Source organism: Hyaena hyaena, unplaced genomic scaffold (genome assembly GCF_003009895.1).
Source record: "Hyaena hyaena isolate Hyena2069 unplaced genomic scaffold, ASM300989v1 scaffold_37, whole genome shotgun sequence".
NCBI classification, from domain to species: Eukaryota; Metazoa; Chordata; class Mammalia; order Carnivora; family Hyaenidae; genus Hyaena; species Hyaena hyaena.
In genome coordinates, this window is record NW_024080669.1 from 13,746 (window position 1) to 36,138 (window position 22,393).

Here is a 22,393-nt window from a genome sequence, read left to right on the forward strand (position 1 = left end):
TCATGTAAGGGGAAATGTACATTCTTCATTAGTTCATAATTGTCCACTGTGTACTAGCCACTGCAGTAGGTGCTATACTGCTTAGACTCTATGGTCCATCAAAATACCCTACCCCCTAGCACATAACCCCAAGTGCAGCACCCAAGGATGAACCTAACTGTGCCAGGGCTAGAGGAGCTGAGTGCTGCTAGAGAAAATCATGCAACTAAGCTGATTGGATGCACTTTAACTTCATCTCTAACTATAAGTGGGCATTCAGTATACCGTTTACCCATCTTACTTTTTCTACCTTCACACTCCTTAAGATGACTTTCTCTTTCCTTAGACCTCCTATATCGCTAGCCTTTCTTCCTGCTAAGCAGAGGACCTCACTTCAGACTTCGTTACTAAACATAAATACCAGCAGTGGGAATTTATTTGTCTTTCTACACCTCCCCCCCAAGACCCACACTTGCCCCTGTTTCTCCTTCTGCTAACATGGAAGATGTATCCCTCTACCTACCAAACAAAGGCCAGTTCCTCCCTTTGGGTTCTGGATTTCTTTCATTCTCATCCACCTAGAGTCTTCTACCTTCTGGTTTCCCCCTTCTTTTCATGCTTCACCAATCTCTTCCTCTCCATTGGATTACTCCCATGACAACATAACCATGTTCTAGTATTTCCCATCTTCTTGACTTCACATTCTATACATTTTCTCCTACTGCTTTATTTTTATGCTCCCTTCTCTGGAAAGTTTCATCAATGGCTACTACACTTGTTGTCTCTGTTTATTCTCTCACCACTCCCCCTTGGGTTGACTCCAATCTGGACTGTCTCTGCAGCACTCTTCACTGACCATTCTTGTGAGGGTGACCAATGGATGCTTCTGTTTTCATTTAAAATTCACAGAAGCATTTGGTTCCCCCCCCAAAACCTTTCTTATTTTTGGCTTCTGGAACATTACTTGCTCCTGGTTCTCCTCTATCACACTGGCTGCCCCTCTTCAGTGTCCTTGACTAGCCTACCCCCCTCTGTCCTGCCTCCAAGTATTAGGGGTTCCATAGGCCTCTTCTTTCCTTGTCCTTTCTCATTTCTCCCTAGGTCATGTCATTTATCTCCCTGAGTTTAAAGGACATCTTCACACTAATGAATTCTAAATCACCAGCCCAGACATCTCTGAACCCCCAGACTTGCATCTCCCAACTACCTTTCTAATATTTCCATGTAGATAGTCCTTAGACATTTCAAGTTTAACATGCACCAAAGGAACCTCAGTCCCCTCCCCACATCCCTACCCAATCTCATCTTCCTCATCTTAGTAAACAGTACCACCTTCCACACCAGCTACCAAAGCCGGTAACGTGGAATTCATTCTTGACTCTCCAAATGCTGTCTACTTCCAAAATATACTTATGTCTATCTCCACAGATGCCTGACTCAGATAGGCACTCTGTAAATATTTGTTTAATGAACAAATGACTACGAAAAAGGTCTATGTTTGCCCATCAGAGAAACATGAAACAGGTTTCTGGGAGTCTTATGGGATGAGAAGTCGGTGTTCCTGTTGTCAACAGGGCAAGAAGACACTGGAATTAAAGCACACTGAAAAGAAGTGGGAACAATATTTTCCCAGCTTTGGGGATAGAAAGGAAGCTTGCCTGGAGGTAGATATGAGTCCAGGTGGCTAGATCATTTTGAGTCCCTATGCTGTGCTGTGCAGGAAGAAACACTCACATAGAAACTTTTGGAGGGCACTCTTCCCAGCTTTCCTCATGAAAGAGTTTGTAAACTCAGAGAGTGAAGAAACCCTTTGGGGGGACTATTTAAAGGGCTAGAGCATCTTAAGAAGAGGGCTGCTCTGAAGTAGGTAGCATGGAGGTCAACAGCAGTGTTAGTGACGGTAGCAAAGGAGCAGAGGAAACTTAGAAGCTACCGAGCATTCCTGCCAGCAGAAGGAGGTCTGGTCAAGGTGAGTTTCTAAGCCCTCATGTTCTCAAGTTGCTACAGGTGCTCTTACACACACACACACACACACACACACACACACACACACAGCTTTTGTCAAAAATGGGGAAAGCAGTATCTTCTGTCACCCTTTTGGAGGGTCACTACACATATTTATATTATAAATACTCCAAGATGTCTTGCAGTAGAGAAGATCGTGTAACTTCATTTCATGCAGCATGATCCAAACATGTCTGGCCTCAGAGCCCTTTGTCATGGAATACCTTATACCATGTCACCGCCCCCTACTGTTCCACGAACAGGACTGATTGCACGGAGGTCATGCTTCCTTAGCTGTGGACTCAGACTCCAGGGAGTCCCAGGGAGTTATCTACAAGGGGGCTGCAAATCCCCATGTGCACCAAACCTTGAATAAATAACAGGACCTAAATACACATGGCTACTTAAAAAAATTATGTCAATATCTGTAGTTTTAAAAATACTAATTCCTGGGGCACCTGGGTGGCTCAGTCGGTTAAGCGTCCGACTTCAGCTCAGGTGATGATCTCACGGTTCATGGGTTCAAGCCCCACATGGGACTCTGTGCTGACAGCTCAGAGCCTGGAGCCTGCTTCAGATTCTTTGTCTCCCTCTCTCTCTCACCCTCCCCTGCTCATGCTGTCTCTATCTCTCTCTCAAAAGTAAATAAAATATTTAAAAAAATACTAATTCCTAATCACTTGATACTAAACCTATAATTGTGATCTTATATATGGGAGCATGAAGAACAATTTCTCATTAAAAAGGGATCTTTAGGGGCGCCTGGGTGGCTCAGTCGGTCAAGTGTCCGACTTCAGCTCAGGTCATGATCTCATAGTTCATGAGTTCAAGTCCCACGTCTAGCTCTGTGCTGACAGCTCAGAGCCTGGAGCCTGCTTTAGAGTCTGTGTCTCCCTCTCTCTTTGTCCCTCCCCAGTCTGTGTCTCCCTCTCTCAAAAATAAATAAACATTAAAATAACTTTAAAAGAAAGAGATTTTTATAAGTAAAAATTTGTGGATCAACCACAAATGACTTCAATCCTATGTATAATAATGGCTAACATATTTTGGTGCTTAATATGCTCAGGGACTATACTAAGGGGATTCTCGAGATCGTCTCATTTTACCCTTACCACAATCCTATGAAGCAGGTAATATTATTACTATCCTCATGGAGAAAAGGGAGGGTTAGTGACATTAACTGCCACAACTTGTTGAAGGCCACAAAATATAAAGTAATGGAGTTGGGATTTGAACCCAGGAGCCTGACCTGAGCCTACAGCTTAACTGTTAGGGTGTGTGGACCTCATCAGGGCAACCTGTCCTGAAGAGAATAGAGCACAAGCCAGGTGTCTGAGCTTTTTCAGGAAAGAATGGAGATGTCTATGTCCTGTTTTAATGGCGTCTCATTCTGTTCCTACATGTTCCCGAGGAACTCCTCTGGGCGGCTCTCCCCACCAAGACCGTGCCCTTCCCTTTTCTCCATTAATCCCACAATTAACAAAGAAAGAATGCAGTCCAGTATTTTGAGGAAAATAAAGATGTGAAAGAAGGGACCTTTCCTCACACGTTTCCCCCATGAAATCCCATCCATCTCCCCAGCACCTCACCAGGATATGGCTCGAAAAGACCTGGGGAAACATGGAGTGACAGAGTTATGAGACAACATAGTCTGGCAGGAGAGAAGTGTCACTATCGCTCTCCTAAGAGAGGGGAGTATGCATGGTTCAGACCTGAGGCCCATCACTGCCCTGTTGGCCATCATGCTGAATTTGTGCCCTCTTCTAAGTCAGGGACAAGGCATGTGATTTGAGCAAGTGAAGATATACTTTGAATCTACAGCAAATGTTAATCTATATAATTTTCTTTTTAAAGCAGAAACACCAGAGAGCAAAAGTCAGAAAGTGTAATGGCAGTCCTTCACGCATAACGATGATGATGACTACGGAAGTACTTGAGTCCTTGACTCTCTGCCCAGTAATTTATCTGCTGAGTCCTGCTTCTGAATGTCTCACGTTGGCACCGCTCTGCCCGCTCTTTCAGCATATGGAAGAGACTGTTGCTCACACGTAAACAATGGCCACCCATCCCAGAGAGTATCCCACCAGAAAAATGGAACATAAAGATGCCTTCCTGAACTGTTTTCCTTTTAGCGAGTTATTTTCCAGAGTTTTCCCAGCATGTCTCCAGCACATTTCAATAGCTCATCCCCTAAGGTGCAATACTATATTATAAATGAAACACTGGGAAAACACTTACTCAGGGTCTAGTTGGGAGTTAACAATTCAACTGCCTTTTTAAGAGCTGCATTTTGACACGCATATAGGGAGGCTCTCTGGGAGAAACCAAACTTCAGGACTGGTCTACTTTATACTAATCTAGCCTTACACCACCCAGAGGGACAATCCTGCATAATTTCTTTTATAGATTAGCAGGGAGCACTATATTGTGTACATGTATATATCTATGTATATTTTCCCAGCTCAAAGCAGGGTGGAAGGAAAAGAAAAAACAACAACAACAACAAGGGGAAGAACAAAGATGACTCCAAGCTGAGGCTTAAAACAAGTGCACAGTGACAACAGCTTGCAGGTCTCATGGTGAGCTTTCAGATACAGATTCTAAGAAAGGAAGGAACCTCACCCGTTTACTGTATCCACAGGATAAAACCAATTGCTCAAAGGATTTTTAGCTATTTTTTGGCACCAAAATCAGGCAGGGGGTTCTTCCTAGAGGCCTGGTAAAATGGGATACCATATGATGCCATGAATATCATACCCAAACACATTCTTTCCAATAGAGTCAGTAAGGGTCACTGGGCTGTTTCTCATAAAGATCCTCCAGCTCAGCCAGAAGCATCTCACCAAAGGGTAATTCCATGAGAATAAGTCTACAGGGGCCCAGTCTATGCCATATAATCGGCCCTCTGCTGATCAATAATGTGCAAACAACAAAGCAAAGTGAAACCAGAAAACACTCTATTAATAAAACAGACTGGCTGGTTATCATCGGAGAAGACAAACGTTACATGTTGCTAGTAAATGCTTTACTGACTTCAATTTTGATCCGTTTGTACATTTCCTATGCCTTTCCCATCAGCATCAAAACTATCAGAAGGAGGGGACAGTTGATGGCCGTGAGTAGTTGCAGACTGAAGGAGCATAATAATCATCATCACAAACTTTACCATTTCCTGGGCCCTTTTTATTTACTAAGCTCTGTACATACGTGCTTTATATCCATTACCTCTGTAACCCTCCAGTAATACTGCAAGAGGTCCTATTTTTACAAAATAAGACATTAGAGATTACGGAACACCTCATTTTACTGAGCTTCACTTTATTGTGCTTTGCAAAGACTGTATTTTCCTTTTTTCAAACTGAAGGTTTGTGGCAACCCTGCATTGAGCAAGACTATCATGGCATTTCCAACAGCCTCTGCTCACTTCATGTCTCAGTGTCACATTCTGATAATTCCTGCAATATTTCAAACTGTTTCTTGATGATATATATATATATGTTTATTTCTAGGAGAGAGAGAGAGAGAGAGAGACAGCGTGAGCAGGGGAGGGTCAGAGAGAGAGGGAGTCACAGACTGAAACAGGCTCCAGGCTCTGAGCTGGCAGTCAGCACAGAGCCTGACGCGGGGCTCGAACCCACGAACCGCGAGATCATGACCTAAGCGAAAGTCGGACGATTAACCGACTAAGCCACCCAGGCACCCTTCTTGATGATATTTTTATGATGACTTGTGATCAGCGATCTTTGATGTCACTACTGTAATTGTTTTAGGGCACTCACATAAGGTGGCAAATTTAATTGATAAATATTGTGTGCATTCTGACTGCTCCACCAATCTCTGCTTCCTCCATCTCTCTTCCTGTCCTCAGGACACCCTATTCCCTGAGACACAATATCGAAGTTAGACCAATTAGTCACCCTACAATGGCCTCTTAAGTGTTCAACTGAAAGAAAGAGTCACACATCCCTCGCTTCAGATCAAAAGCTAGAAATGATTAAGCTTAGTGAGGAAGGCACATTGAAAGCCAAGATAGGCAAAAAACTAGGCCTCTTGAGCCACAGAGTTAGGCAAGTTGTGAATGCAAAGGAAAAGCCCATAAAGGAAATTAAAAGCACTACTCCAGTGGACACATGAATGTTAAGAAAGTGAAACAGCCTTACTGCTCATGTGGAGAGAGTTTGAGTGGTCTGGAGAGAAGACCAAACCAGCCCCAACATCCCCTTAAGCCAAAGCCTAATCCTGAGCAAGGCCCTGACTGTCTTCACTTCTGTGAAGACTGAAGGAGGTGGGGAAGCTGCGGAAGGAAGGTTGGAAGGTAGCAGAGGCTGGTTCATGAGGTTTAAGGAAAGTTGTCTCCATAACAAGCTGAAGCAGCAGGAGCTGATGTAGAAGCTACTGCGAGTTACCTAGAAGATCGAGCTAAGATAGTCAATGAAGGTGGCTACACTACACAACAGATTTTCAATGTAGACAAAGCAGCCCATTATTGGAAGAAGATGCCATCTAGGACTTTTATAGCTAGGGAGAAGCCAATGTCTGCTTCCAAAGCTTCAAAGTTCAGGCTGATTCTCTTGTGAGAAGCTAATGCAGCTGGTGACTTTAAGTTGAAGCCAATGCTCATTTGCCACTCCAAAAATCCTAGGGCCCTTAAGATTATACTAAATCGACTCTGCCTGAGCTGTATAAATGGAGCAATAAAGCCTGGATGACAGCACAGCTGTTTATAGCATGGTTTACTGGATATTTTAAACCCACTATTGAGACCTACTGTTAAGAAAAAAATATGTCTTTCAAAATATTACTGCTCATGCAATGCACCTGGTCAACCAAGGGCTCTGCCAGAAACGTATGAGGTTAATGTTGTTTTCAGTCCTGTTAACACAGCATCTGTTCTGCAGCCCATGGATCAAGGAGTCTTTTGACTTTCTAGTCTTACTGTTCAAGAAATACATTTCATGAGGCTATAGCTGCCATAGGTAGTGATTCTTCTAAGGATCTGGGCAAAGTTCATTGAAAACCTCTGGAAATGATTCACCATTCTAGAAGCCATTAAGAACATTCATGATTCATGGAAAGGTGTCAAAATATCACCATTAACAGGAGTCTGGAAGAAGTTGATTGCAACCCTCATGTAAACTTTGAGGGGTTCAATACCTCAGGAGAGGAAGTGCCTGCAGGTGCAGTGGGAATAACGAGAAATAGAATCAGAAGCGGAGTCTGAAGATGGAACTGCATGGCCGCCATCTTGGATAAAACTTGAATGGATGAGGAGTTGCTTCTTACGGAGGAGCAAAGAAAGTGGCTTCTTGAGATGGAAGCTATTCCCAGGGAAGATGCTGTGAAGACTGTTGAAATGATAGCAAAGGATTTAGAATATGGCACTGACTTAGCTGATAGAGCTATGGCAGCATTTGTGAGGATGGATTCCAACTTTGAAAGAAGTTCTACTATGAGTAAAGTGCTATAAAACAGCATCCATCACCTGCTACAGAGAAATCATTTGTGAGAGAAGGAATCCATTGAGGCAGCAGACTTCACTGTTGTCTTATTTTAAGAAATTGCCACAGCCACCTTAACCTTCAGCAGTCAACACCCTGGTCAGTCAGCAGCCATCAAATCGAGACAGGACCCTCCACCAGGAGAAAGATTATTATTCGCTGAAAGCTTAGATGATGGTTGGCATTTTTTAGCAAAAAAGTATTCTTAAATTAAGGTATGTACAGTTCTTTTTTAGGTATAACGCTACTGTGCAATTGATAGACCGCAGTAAAGTATAAACATAACTTTGACATGCACAGAGAAACCAAAGCATTCGTTTGACATACTTTATTGGGGTGGTCTAGAACTAAACTCACAATATCTGCAAGGTATGCTTGTCTAGCCATGAAATGAATTGCCCACAGGGCCGCCAGCTCAGAAGAGGAAATGCAGATTGTGACCCCAGTTCTGACCACCGAACACACCATGCCACCTCCATGTTTCTACCATTTAATTAAGAGGTTCTCCCCTCCCCTGGTTTCTTACAATCCCTTTCTATTTTGTATGGTGTTCTCCTCAATGGTACATCGGACTAAACATCATTTGAAAGAAGTCACTCTGTTGATCTCTTGAGTAGAGTTAATACCCTAGTAAAGAGAGAGAAAGCACTTCTTTATTCTTTTACTCCATTGGTAGCAACCTTGTAACCTGAGTTCTTGAATTGTCTAGTCCAGATTCCTGTTGACTAACACATTCTCATTAAAAGACACTTATCTGCATTCCTTTACTGAGGTTGCCTTTTGTACATCCGTGATAGGGAGTTGTTTTGGGGGTTCGTGTGCTTGCATCTGTTTTGCTTCATCAGCACACATCAAGTCCTCTCCAGCCCCGCACAGTGACCCTTCATGTATTACAGATATACGCCAACCATGAGCAGGGTCTTTAACGAAAACCTTCCTCATTGGCATAAGATCGATAGATCAACCTCTCCAAACACCTAGCTGCGGCCATGTCCAAATAATTAAGAATACTGGTTAGAAAGAAGAGTTGAGCAAGCATTTTTCCTGGTCAATGATGAAACCCTGCATTCACTCGGGATGCAGGGTTTTTGTTCAATATTATACTGTAAAGGCTTATCCATATGGAAATATGTAGAACTGGTTCATTCACTTTTACAACTGTGAATTGTTGCAGTGTATCGATTAAATCAAGTTAAAAAAAATCTATCCCTTGATTGGGATACATTTACATTTTTCCAGTTTCTTAAAAAAACAAATCTGTCTGTTTTGACGTGACAAAACCCTGCAATGAATATTCTTGCTCATGTTGACTTGTGCATATTTGCAAGAATTTTTCTAGAGTGCCTGCTAAGATATGGAATTGATGATTCACTGGGCGTTCTTTGTCTTTTATTAGCTATTGCCAAATAATTCTCCAAATTATTTTACATTCCTTTCAGCAGAAGATGTATGAGACTTCCTTTGACCACACGTTTTCATCAGCCTTTGGTTTTATCAGATTTTTATTTATTTCCTTTCGCCTACCTGGTGGGTGTTAAATGTTTCCTTGTTGTTTTGAAGGTCTTCAAATGTTTGAAAAACAGCCGACTTGGTAGCTCTGTGAAAATACAGCTTGTTCTAAATGAAATCGATAATGCATGAGAAGAATTTATTCAGTGAGGTCCAGTGACTGTGGTCAAGGAAACTAGTCGCCACCAGGGCTTTGAGCGTTTGTATTAAAAAATAAAAATGTCTCTGGTATCCATATTTTAACAAACTGGAAGAAGTCCTTCCCCTTTCAGATGGGGTTATGAATTTGGTGCTAGTAATAAATAAACAAGTCAAGACTGGCATCCATCTGCATGAGGAAAGTAGTTGCTTAGACATGTGAAGCCTGGCTTTAAGCCATGTGCTGAGCTCCTTGGACATGCTTGAAGATAGTCTCAGATGCTTAGGGTGCAGCAGGGTGGGGTGGAGGAGTTGGCCTCGGTCCTATAGAGCGGCAGGTGCCTGTAAGGGTGCCCTGTGCAGCTGGGCCATGCACTGGAGAGCAGCCACAACTCCTTGGCCTGATTAGTTACCTCATAATCCACGTCTATTTTCCCTTTGTTATCTCAGAGCCTTTAATTAAGTCCTATTTCATCACTTTAGTCTTATTGCAGACCTGCTACAGGGAACAAAGGAAAGAGTCTTAAGTCCACTTGAGTCCAATTTGTTAAAGAGCAGAAGTGGCCCTGGAGACAAAGGCGGCATCAACAGTGACGGGCGACAAGACTCCAAGACAAAGGTGAATCTTGAGGGCACCGAAATCTGGTTATCAATCCAGGAGATTCTACATCCGTTCCGATCTTGGAGGATTGTCAAGGGAGACAGTTTCCCTCACGGGCTGCCAGGCTGGTGAATCCTGGCGGGCTCTTTTGTGAAACCAGCCTCCCCCCCCCCCATTCCTTAATTTCCAGGGAGTCGGTATGGTGTGGCAAAAAGAGCATGCCCTTTGCGGCTGGCAAACTTGAGTTCACCTTCATGCTGGGAAAGGCTTGTGAACTTGGGGCAAATTACTTCAACTCCCTGAGCCTCCAATTCCTCAGCTCTACGGTGCGGGTAAGAGTGACTGCCTTAGAGTGACTGTGAGGATGAAACACGATTGATGTGGGAAACAAAGGCAGAAGGAAATGGCAGATAAGATTAAATGTCCTTTTAACCAGCAGCCCATTGAACTTGAGGCAGGCAGAGTAAAATGTTTCTCTAGGAACTTCCTACTATCTTAATGCTAATATTTTGCTAGAGGGAAAAACAACCATAGCTTGATAATAGCTGGGCCTCCAGTATCCTGGGAATCTACTTTAGCATATGAAAATCTCACTGTAAACTTCCCCTAGACTCTACCTCCTTGAAACACAGAGCAAATAATTCGTCTGTGCCCATGAACCCTGGGAAGCTCTTTCTGCCCACAGGTCCTGTCCCTGTGCTTTAGTAAAATTACCTTTCTGCACCAAACATGTTTTCAAGAGTTCTTTCTTGGTGGTAGCTCCGGACCCTACGAACCCACTATCACTCCCAAAACCTCATCAATGATCAGTTAGGTAAAAGCACCTAGTATAACATCTGGAACACAACAGACATGGAAGAAACATTGATTCCCTTCCTTCCCCACCCCTACCCCTCTGTTTCTGGGACCAGCTTTCCCACACATCCATTCCCTCTCCCTGCTCCCCACAATCCCAGCCCCCCAGGATCCTCGGAGGCAGGTCTGCTGGCCCAGGACCTTGCGTGAGCCTCTATCCCTTCATAGAAGTTGACCTCTCCCAGACCTGGTCTCTGCTATTGGGTAACAATAGACTTATAATAATTAACTCCATATCATATACTCTGTTGACAATTTTAGTTACCACAGATTTATGGGGGAGATGCAGTATCTGGGGACAGCAGGAATCTGGCAGTAATTAACACTAACCTCCAGATCATATCACTTACCTTCAGGCCAAGTCTTAACCGTTCAGTTTTGAAGTAAATGGAGTTCTCTCTGGAAGCCCCGAGGGAACAATTATTGTCCTCACTGCCCTTAAGGTAACTGCCTCTCTTCACTGCTGGAAGAGATTTAGGACCAACAGATGAGATTATGATTGTCCATGACACTCTTTGGTCTTAAATTAAAATGCTTTCAATGGTTGGTGGCTGGTTTAGGTGGCTGCCTCTGGAACCTTCCATCTCTCAGTTAGCATTTTAGAGAGCTGCCCCTGCAGTGGCATTCTCCTCTGGGAAGAAGGCAGCCTCTGATAAGGAATCCGAATGGGGCCCCAGCCCTGCGCTTACCCATGGCCACTCAGCGGGCTGGAAACATCCTTCCCTCTGGCACAGGCCCCTTTACTGACACTCTCGGTGGAGAAAGGGATGATCAAACAAGTTTAATCTCTGACTCCCACACTGGCCACTTCACAAGATTCTGTCTTCGGGGCAAGGGGGATCTAAAATAATTCATGTTGCCTTCATCACAGTGTTCTTTCTCCGCAGGAGGCTGTCGGCTGCTTAGGGCTATCAATCTGACATACTTCTCTACTTCTACACGGAGATTAAAATACCATGTAAGTCTTATTCCAACATTTCTCGAATCATGTGGGTATTACCAAGCATGAAATCATCATCTAAAAACTCAGTTTTAAAGAGCTGGTACTTTGGGGAAAATAAGAAAGAACATTTCCCCCTATTTACTCTGAGATTTGCTTTTTCTTCCCCTTTTCCCTCCAATAGGGTGGTTATTGTGTTTTTCTTAATCTTTGGAGATTAGGCTTCAGTTTTTCACCTAGACTCCAATTAGCCCATAAATCTCTTTCATTTTGTTTAATTTAAATGTTTTGGCCAACTTCATGGTTTAATAATGAGAAATAAAATTGGAGCCTTAATGACTGCTAAGGAGGGAATTTTCATTTCATTTGGAATTTAAAGAGCTGTTAAGGAGGCGGGTACCCTGTCAGACAAGCTGCCACCACCTTCAGTGGAGTGTGCCAAATGTGGCTTGATATTCTACAGTTCTTTATACCCAGGGCAATCCTCCAATACAATTACTTGAAAATCCTTCAGCTCCAGCCTTGCTTACATCCACTTGATTGCTGTGTCCCTATTGATTAAGCTGTGAACTAATCATTGAATTCAGGCCAGCTGAGAAGCACCCCCCGCCCCCATCCCTGGGGTGTCCCTCACATACTACCCATCAGAGCTAAGGCAGGTTACCTGCTTTGGTACAAGTAGTATAATGGGGGCCCCGAGACCGCAATGATCTGATAGCCAGGGAGACAATCCTGTTTCAGCACTTCCACCCGAGCTGACAAACTTAAAAGCGAAAAAGAACTAGAAAAAGTTTCAAAACCCCCTTTCTCGTAGGTTTACCAGTGGAGAAAGGTATTGACCGCATGGCTGTGTAGCCTAGAATTCCCTCCTTGTCCTGGAGCTGAGAGGGAATCCTAGCTGGGTAATTCCCCGTGGGCAGAGAGTCCTCTGAGACAGTGGATGGAGGGGCTGCTTGGCACTGGGTGGAAGAATGGGAACCAGCTGGAGACACATCAACCTGTGTCTATGGGGGGCTTATTGGAGAAAAGTAACCTCATCTTAGTTACCCCCTGCACGTGTGTCCCACTTTCCTCACCACGAATCTCCTCTAAGAAGCCTCCTAAGAGTCTCCCATCTTTAATTTAACACTTAATCATATATTGTTTTTAGGTAAAGTGCATTGTGTGCTTGCCTTTTAATGCAGATTGTAAATGCATCAAGGGCAAGAACCTTGTTTTATAGTTTTTAGTCATTCACTGACATTCGCAGTCATTCACTGACAGCAGATCAGTGATTAAGCCACTCCTTATTTCAGCACCCATGACGGCTGAGAGCACTGAGTATCAAGGCGAATTTTTTGCTTCCCCAGAGATCCCAGAGATGTCTGCCTGCAGGTAGCTCACAATCCTGTTGGGTAGACTCACTGTGTATGGAACCATATTAATGTGGTCACATACAGTAAAATCACAATGGTTCAAAAACATAAAAATCGCTAGAAGACAAAACTTTAATACTGAATTTCTTTGGGTACTGCCACTTGGGTTCTTTTTATCCCTTCTACTTTTTGGATTTTCCAAATTTTCTATAATGCATAGGCATTACTTTCTTCATCATGAAAACAAAACTGGAAAGAACATGTTAAGGAAAAGAGCATTTTTTCCCCCAAACTCATCAAAAGTGGCCAGACTTGTCAGTATGAGGATCAGTCTACCTGCTAGAGTTGTAATTTGTTGACCTTCAAACTGTTACGATGTTTTCACATTTTAAAAGCAAACCTCCAGGGGGAAATATTTTGGTGTTCCTGGCAACTATGAGGAAACTAAAGTTGATTTTCCATTATTTTGGTAAAGAAGATCAGTCCCATTTGTTCTGACAAAATACCACATTGATGGACTTACACTGAAATGGAAAGCCCGTGAACGAAGTTTTCATAATTTTAGTCTGAGTGGAAATCACTTTCTGAGGATAATGAGGGGAGAAGGGAGAAGGCTGATTGATTTTTTCCAAAGCTGGTGTGGGAGCTGGGAGGCTGAATCCCTCTAACCTACAGAGAAAGCATGCAGACCGCTGGAAGAAAACATTCCCTTGGACCTACTAAGTGGACCAACTCTCCGCCAGCCTATGAATGTTATCAAACTGCTTTCCCCACTGGGTTCATGCTCAGTGAAATAAATGAAGTCATATTTTTGCCTGGCATAAATTATTAAGTTGTTCCACGCACGACTGCTTTAAATCAGGGTGTATTCACATGCTGCTGCCACTCAGTGTCCTACCTGCAGCATTTTTTATGTACATTTGGTCTCAGGTGAATTTGCCTCATTCATCCATGCATTCATTCATAGGAACTCAGGACGTGCAAGGAATCCTACACACTGTGAAAGAATAAAAGAGGCAAAAGGCATTTGCTCTGCTCTTTAAGTGCCTTACTTTGGTAGGTGGGGGTAAGAACAACGTATGTGTCAAGTCCATATACTTCAATGGTGGAAGTGCCAAGGGCCGTGAAAAAAAAGTCTCAGAATGTTCACGAGTGGGAGAGGTCATTTCCTCCCTTCTTGGGGGAGGGGGATCATTGAGGACTTCACACGGGAGATGATACATAAGCTAGCTCTGCAATAGGTGGGCTTTGGCAACACAGAGATGCGTGGGGAGGACATTCTAGGAGGTAAGAGTAGCCAAAGCAAAGACATAGAAGAAAAGCCTGGAATAAACAGGATAAATACAGAATGGGAAGTGGTATGGTTTGATTGCAGGGTAGATGGAAGGTAGGTGAACAAAAGCGTCAGGAGAAGTTTAAAAGATCAGCCTGGGCTGGATCAGGGAGGCCATTAAATCTTCTGAAAATAATAGCAGCCTCAGCAAATCCGCTGCTTTATTTGAAACAAAAGATGTGCTAGCTGAATAAAGGTATTACTTCTGAACTCTGTACTTTACTGGCCAACCTACCCACTCAAATTTTAACCATTTCACTGTCTCACCTTTCTGAGTCTTGTTTTCTTTCTAAAATGGACAAGGCTCTTGATAAGTATGGAGTGTAAAATGGAAGTCAACCTGCATTGCTCTAGTTCTTACTGGTTATGATTAAAAACAACAGGGGCTTGGGGCGCCTGGGTGGCTCAGTCGGTTGAGCATCCGACTTTCGCTTAGGTCATGATCTCGCGGTTCGTGGGTTCGAGCCCCGAGTCGGGCTCTGTGCTCACTGCCAGTTCAGAGCCTGGAGCCTGTTTCAGAGTCTGTGACTCCCTCTCTCTCTGACCCTCCCCTGCTCCCGCTGTCTCTCTCTCTCTCTCCTAGAAATTAAAAAAAAAAAACAAACAAAAAAACAAAACAAAAACCAACAGGGGCTTTGCATTTTGTCTGGTCACTTCTTAATGCTAGTGGAAATTTGCTTTGGAGCTGACAGGGGTGGAGAGGAAGAGGTTTTAAGAAGTCAGCTCAGGTTATCTTTACACTCAACTGGGAATGGGGGAAAAACACCTTTTACTTCATGCATCTACATACACGGTTGGCTTAGAAATAAATTACATCAAAGAGCACTCAGGGAGAACTAAGCCAGAGGACGAAACACAGAAATATTATCCAGCTGCACGAGAAAGACTGTAGACCAACTTTTCTCTTAAGGAGCACTAAGAGAAGCAGGGCTGGTCTAAACCATTACATGTGCATGTGCATGCATGCGCACACGGACGCACGTGCACATGGTTTAGCCTACAGAAGGGTACAGGGAGGCGGCAAAGAAAAAAAATGACCGAAATTTCTCTGTACTGAACTATTTTTCATCTGATCCTCTTAAAACTAGTTCTTCAAGTCCTGTCACAGCATCTGAGGGCGCCAACATGCATGGCCTCCTGGTAATGCCGCTGGGGGCTGTTTACCTACTTGTGACTGCTCTCCTTGACCTTCACATTTGACCAAGCTTTGGTGATTTGAGATGCTTGCCTATGCTCACTGAGTGCTACAGGATTACAGATGACATGGAAATGGAAGTTACATTCTGTTATTCTTAATGGAAAAGCTACTGAGAATCCAATCATAACAATCCAAGTAGAATAACTTCCCAGGCCGACTCCATGTGCTGTGGATAACACAGGAGGGTCTAATGGACTGAAAAGAAAAATTGTTCTAAAATGATCCTGTACACCACAAGTTGGGGGGTTTGGTTCTGTATTAATTTTTCACTTTGGTTCCACACCTTCAGTTCTGTATTCACACTCCCCCCCACCATTTAAAAATATTTGACACACACACACACACACACACACACACACACACACACACACAGAGCTCATCATCCACTTCAAACCATTTCATTGCTTATTTCAGTTAGTCTTTCTGTATTCTATAGGGCTAGACTGTCTCTGCAGCTAATCCCATTAATATAATTTAAAGAAGCCCTGGAATGAGATAGAGGTAAAAGATCTCTAAGCAGTGTTGGCAGCAAACATGAAGGAGCATAATAGGAGAGCCGGAATCCCACAAAAACGAACACCGTGGGTTACAAACAAAACAATAGCAACAACAAGCTATCGCTTATCAGAAGAGCGGCCAATTCGTCAACATGAATTAAGTATCCTGCACTCCAAGCGAGATGAAGCAGTCTCGCTTAGCTAGCCACAGGAAATGTTTTCCACACCCCAAGTCACAAATACTCCTGCTTCCTCCATAAGCCCATTTCAACTATCCAGAGTCCTTAGCCCTTCTGAATTTCTACATGGTTTATATTCCAAGTCACTTCGAGATTTCATGCTTTACTTCACAGGTGAGTTCTGTCTGTCTTGGCAGAGTGCAGATGATTTCTTCCACTTCTTCACTCCTTGCCATAGAATCTAATGTGCTGCTGTGTGTTAAAGAAATATCCTCTCACAACTACTCCCGAACCTTAAAAAGGGCCAGTACGATGATAGGTTCTTTGGTCCCTCTGACCTCTCTGGCATAGTCAAGAGAGAACATTAGATTAGGTGCAGGAATATGAAAACGGGCAGGGTCTTTCCGTTAACTTTCTGGCAGGAGGATCATTGCACTTAGGTGTTTGATCTCCAACCTCCATAATATGAAATTTACACAGTCTAACCTGCTACTAGCGTCAAATACCCAGACATGACAATCAGTCACAATGCACTGGTTCCCTGGCGCACTTCAGTACATTCCAGCCAGGGAAATACTTATATGCATGCTCTTAGCTAATATCGGGACAGATTATATGCTCAATTTCTTTATGCCCCTTCCTTCTTAGGGTCTCAAGTCTTCTGCCATTTCCAGTCAAAGAGGTTGTTTTCCACTTTATTGCCTTTGTAGACTTCTTTCTTTCTCAACACCAATGCTATTTATATCATGGTAAAATTCGTATTTTTTCAGTCATTAAAAAAATATTTTTTAAATGTTTATTTTTGAGGGACAGAGCGCGAGTGGGGGAAGGCTAGAGAGAGAGGGAGACACAGATTCCAAACCAGGCTCCGAGCTGTCAGCACAGTGCCCGATGCGGGGCTAGAACATGCAAACTGTGAGATCATGACCCGAGCCGAAGTTGGACACTTAACCTACTGAGCCACCCAGGTGCCCTTCATTCATTCTTGATTTGGGAGTATGACATTAATACAATTTGAACAGTTACGTTCTATCAAGAGTGACAGAACTTCTCTTGCCTGGTTGTCCTTAAATTATAACAGATTTGTTGACCCCTTTATTTAGTTCTAACACCTGGAGACCTTTTTTTCCTCCGGAAGCCATACCAATTTGTGAAATATACCTCTATCTATGTATCTTTTCTTTTTCCTATAGATACATATAAATGTATATGCATATTTATATAAAAGGATATTTTAATAAAATAAAATATTTATTTTTTTCTGAGAAAAGCTTTCTGAAGGTGTGACATCACCAATCTTTGAGGCACACTGTTGGAGAGCCAGATTGACAAGCGCTTGGGGCACTATTTGGGTAATGGTGGGGACTTGCCTGTGGGGAGAAAGTCCCCTTTTACAGAAAGGCTGGGAATAACTCCTAGCTCAAGGCCACTAAAGGTTTAATTTCTGTCTTGACAAGGCCCCATAGGAAGCACCAGCTTTAAGCAAAATCTTTATGAAAGGATTCCTTCTCTGAATTTTCCAAACAGGCCTCTTTGTTACTACCCCAAGAGAGCGAACACCCAGTCAGGGAATTAAATCTCCCTTATCGTTTCCAGACTATTTTACCTTGCTGCATGCACCCCATTGGCGGGAAAGGCACAGATGGTTTTCTCAAGCTTCACCCCAACCACCAATCTGAGGTGTCTGAAATGCCCCAGCCCTTTCTGGCCTCATGCATTTGACTCCTACACCATGGGGAAGTCCCCCTTGGATTCCAAAAGAAAATTCAACTCCTTGGAATCCAAAACTAATAAACTTTCACAGAGTGGCCCCAGGTGGATTGGTTATCATGATATGTCAGTCTCACCTAACCAATAAGACGGCCGGCTGGCAAGCTCCCAGGATGAATATTCTCATATGAGCATTGGATTAGAGGAAGCCAACAGATTTTCGGCCATCTACATGCTCAATTTACACCCCACCTGGGTTCTGGGGTAGAGATCTTGTGACGGTTGGGGCCCTGCAAGGCAATTAAAAGAAATAAAGCAAAGTATTATATTTTAATTGATGTAATCTTCAAGCTCCCAGTGGAATCTGGGGTGATATCTGACTAGAGTTACCCTAGGTATCAATAGATGGCTATTCTGTGAAAGTGCATTTAGGAAGACAAAACCTATGAATCCTGAACTTCATTAACATGTGTATCCCTTTGGGGTGGGGGGGGTGGGGGTGGTTGGCTCAGACTCCCAGGACTACAAATTGAAAGAAGCCACCTAGACTTTTCTGGGATCTGAACAAAGAGCTAAAGGAGGTGGGGGAGTGGAGAGGGTGGAGAGAGAGAGAGGAGAGACAGAGAGAGAGAGAGAGAGAGAGAGAGAGAGAGAGAAGGGCAGGTGGAGGGGAGGACACCAAGTGGGTTTATATTTTTATTTGCTTTTGGGGTACTGGATGTCAGGCACACCGAACTATTCTTCCCAAACCCAAACAGCTTTCATCCATCACTAACACTTCAGGGTTTATTTCTGTTTTATTGTAAATATTCCAGCTGAAGAAAGATAAACAGACAAGAAAAAACTGCTTTATACAGTATATAGAGTCAGATAGAAAATACAGAATGGAAAAGAAAGCCAAAAAGGAACAGATAAAAAGTGGAGACAAACCAAGGAAGAGAACTAGTTGACTGCAGGCTCACTCACCAGCTGAAGCGAGGCGCAGCGATAGTCCAGCCGCTAATAGAAACTGTCTAGCGCTGTCATTCTTATCTTTATTCCACACGGTGAGAGAAACAGACTCTATAAATGATTCATGGGGACATTTATTTCCCTAATCCATTAAAAAAAGTTTGCTATTGATCAAGATATCCTGCTCAGAAAAACGAGGTGCTTTTTTTTTTTTTTTTTAAACAATCCTTCCCGCCCCAAATGTGATCTGACAGTAGGGACCACATTGTCAGAAGCAAGGGATGGAGCTGTGGGTTGGAGCAGTGTGGCACCATTGGGGTTTGCGGTCAGGCAGCCTGCAGTGTCCTGCCCACCCAAATCTGTGGGACTTGAGGCAAGGTGGCAAAAACTACTCGTGTCCTCTCGTAGCTTGCCCTCACTTGATGGCCAAAGAGGAAAAGGAAACAAGATTCAAATTCATGACTCAGAACATCAGCTTAGGACAACATTGGCATCCCTTACAGGAATAACCAGGAGACCATTCGGTACCCCTCCCCACCCCCCCGCTGGGATGGCACTCACTGGCCTGCCATACAGCAGATGACGACCTACCCAAATGGTAAAAGAACATGGAATTAAGCTCGTCATCTTCCAAAGATGTCTTTATTTTAGTACATTAGAACAGAAATGTGAGGACAGTTTGATTCAAGGTGGTGGTGGTGGTGGGAGGGGCTGCTTATTTCTCTCTCCTTCTGAATTTTGGAAGTTTACAATCAGAAATTGCATAGAATTTGTTTTCCATCAGAAAGTGAAAACTCTCTGCGTGAAACTCCCAACTGGTGAAGCCAAGCAAAGGTCAAGGTCAAGCAGCTGCTGAGAAGCCTTGCCCCGCCCATCAGATGAGTGCTCGGGGACCCTGCGGACATCTCACAGGGACAGAGTTACCAGCAGCTGTCTGCTAGCCTGGAAAGCATCAGTAACTCCTCCGATGTTGTAGATGGAAGAGAAGAAATGCTTTCCTTAAAGTCACTCAAGGGGTCTTCTGCCCAAGCTGAGGTTAGGACTCAAGAGTTCCCAGTTCTGGAGTCTGTGTATGAGCTGGGAGGGAGACCCCACCTGTCTCCTAGGAACCTGGCAAATTCTTGATAATTTAAGGTCTTTCCACTTAATAAACACACACAGCACGCACGCATGCACACACACACACACTCGCACCCAGGTCTCACATCTAAGAAATCACCTGATCCGTGACTGCCTAGGGGATCTGGCTTCATAGGCAGCTACTGAGTTTGGTTAAAAAGGTGCCGTTGACAGAGTGTGCACCATACCAACAGGGTGGCCCCTCCCTTCCTTCCCTGTGAACGGCGGCGTGTTCCATCCAGAAGCCAAGGCCAGGGTATGGGAAAAGTGGATCACCCGCCCCTGTTCCTTAAGCCCGGCCACCTTGTGCGTTCTGCTCTCCTCCCCTGTCTCTCTTCTTTAGAGATAACATTGACAAAACACCAAATCAAAGCCTGTGACAGTGAAAGTCAGAAAGAGAAAGAAAAGACGTATTAACCCCTGAAATCCCAAGCATTTCCACATCTCTCTGAGTCAACTATGAGTGGACTGGATTTTGGCATTTAAAAAAATCACTTTAATGGACTTCTGAGACTCTCCACCCTCTTCTTCCCAAGACTCGTCTCCTATGCTCCCCGGTATCCCCAGTCCCCACTCAGAAGAGAGAGATCAGCACCTGAAATCGGACGCATATGGCCGCTCCGTTCCCTAAAATTTAGGAAAAAGAAACAGGGATTATTTAGATTTCCATTCCCTAACCCAGCCTCCCACTCCAACAACAACAACAACAACAACAAAATCCCAAACACATGAATAGAATGGAGAAGACAACAAAGAAGTAAAGGTAGGGGGAAAGGGGGGAGAGAAAAGAAAAACAAGACAGCATTAACAAAAATATACAAATCCAGAAAAGAAAAACTTCCCTGTTTAGTTTAATTTGTTTGTTTTCCTGTAAGAACTAGACCCAGGGTACAACGGCCCCTTCCTAGGGGGAAATTCCACCGATGGTTCCCACCAATTCATTGGACAGGTCTGGGCAAGGCCCCCCACCCCAGACTCCGTAATCTTGGCAGGAGGGAAAGGCCCACTGGGAGAAGGTGGGTCCTTGTGGCCGGGAGGGCGGGCGTCCGGTCGCCACTCGGGGTGCCACGTCTCTGGGTGGACCCAGCTCCCGGACCAGGGCGCCGGCTCCGGCTGGGGCCTCAGGCTCTCCGATGTGTGTCCAGTTCCCGGGTCCAGGCTCCGGAGAGGAGCGCGCCGGCCTCCGACCGAGTCCCGGCGGCCTGCGGAGCGCGGCGCCGCCCCCAGCCCTCCCGCCGCCCCACCTGGCCTCCACGTGTCCGGCGCCCCCCGAAGCTACTCGGGCTCGCTGCTGTTGGTGGCCTTCTCCCACTCCAGGCTCTCCTCGCTGCGGGCGGGCGACGGACGCGCCCGCAGGCCCTGGAACCTGCGGCACTCGGGGCAGACGCGGATGTGCGTGCAGCCGCGCGCCACCAGGGCGGCCTCCTGGGCCAGTCTCTGCGCCAGCTGGTCGGGCTCGCCGGCCCCGCACAGCTTGCCGTTGCTGAGCGTCGCGGTACCCCGGGGCCGGCGCTCCTCGGGGATGGGGGGCCGCGGCGGAGGCACCCCAGCGCGTCGCCGGCGGGGGTGGACACTGTCCTGACACAGGATGATGCTGCGCAGCTCGGTCACCATCTCCTGACAGACGGACACCTGGAGGGAAGGAGGAGGTCACAGCCTCACCTCTCAGAAGAGGCTCCCATGGGTCTCCTGAGCACCCCTGCGTGTCTCTGCTGGTGGGGGGCGGGGGAGGGGGCTGGGGGACCGCGCCTCAGAATCACATAATCGTAGGTGTGAAGATAACACGAAGGCCTTTCAATCCATCCCCTCGTTCCACCCGCCACTGAACATTCCAGCGCCCTCCACACCCTAGTGTTCAACAGCCCTGCCCACTGCTGTCCTTTGTTTGGACACCTCCAAAGAGAATGTCCTCACCATGGTGGGAGACAGCCCGTGAAACGGTACTTCCTTCTCCTGAGCTCACAGTCCCACTCCCTGAAATTGTCATCCATCCATCGATCCCAATTACATTTGTAACTTGAAGCCTAATAAATAAATATCTCCTCTTCCGCAGGTCAGTCTGTCGAGCATTTGAAAAAGCCACGTCTCCAGAAACACTCTGTTCTCAGGCTAAAGACTCTCATTCTTTTGATCGACTGGTTACAGGCGCGCCTGGGTGGCTTAGTCGGTTAAGCGTCCGACTTTCGCTTAGGTCATGATCTCGCGGTTCGTGGGTTTGAGCCCCGCGTCGGGCTCTGTGCTAACTGCCAGCTCAGAGCCTGGAGCCTGTTTCAGTCTGTGACTCCCTCTCTCTCTGACCCTCCCCTGCTCACGCGCGCTCTCTCTCTCTCCTAGAAATTAAAAAAAAAAAAAAAATTTTGATCCACCGGTTAGAGCCAGAGGTGATCATCACTATAACAACAATCACCATCTCTACAAGCCCCTAATCTCCTGATATGAAACCTTTGGTCCAGCTAAGTTCCAGAATGTTTTAGACTTTTAGGGGCACCTGGGTGGCTCAGTGGGTTAAGCGTCTGACTCTTAATTT

At 44.9% G+C, this 22,393-nt stretch overlaps 1 protein-coding gene across 2 annotated transcripts in view; it reads right to left on the bottom strand.

Moving 5' to 3' along the window:
- Positions 1-20,712: 20,712 nt before the first annotated feature.
- GRIK4 (glutamate ionotropic receptor kainate type subunit 4) overlaps positions 20,713-22,393 on the bottom strand; it is a 432,944-nt gene continuing 431,263 nt past the window's right edge. For both annotated transcript variants that reach the window (XM_039229403.1, XM_039229402.1), the window contains one exon: positions 20,713-21,498. In XM_039229403.1, the coding sequence (XP_039085334.1) occupies positions 21,142-21,498 (357 nt within the window). In that variant the 3' untranslated portion in view covers positions 20,713-21,141. The remainder of the gene's footprint in view (positions 21,499-22,393) is intronic.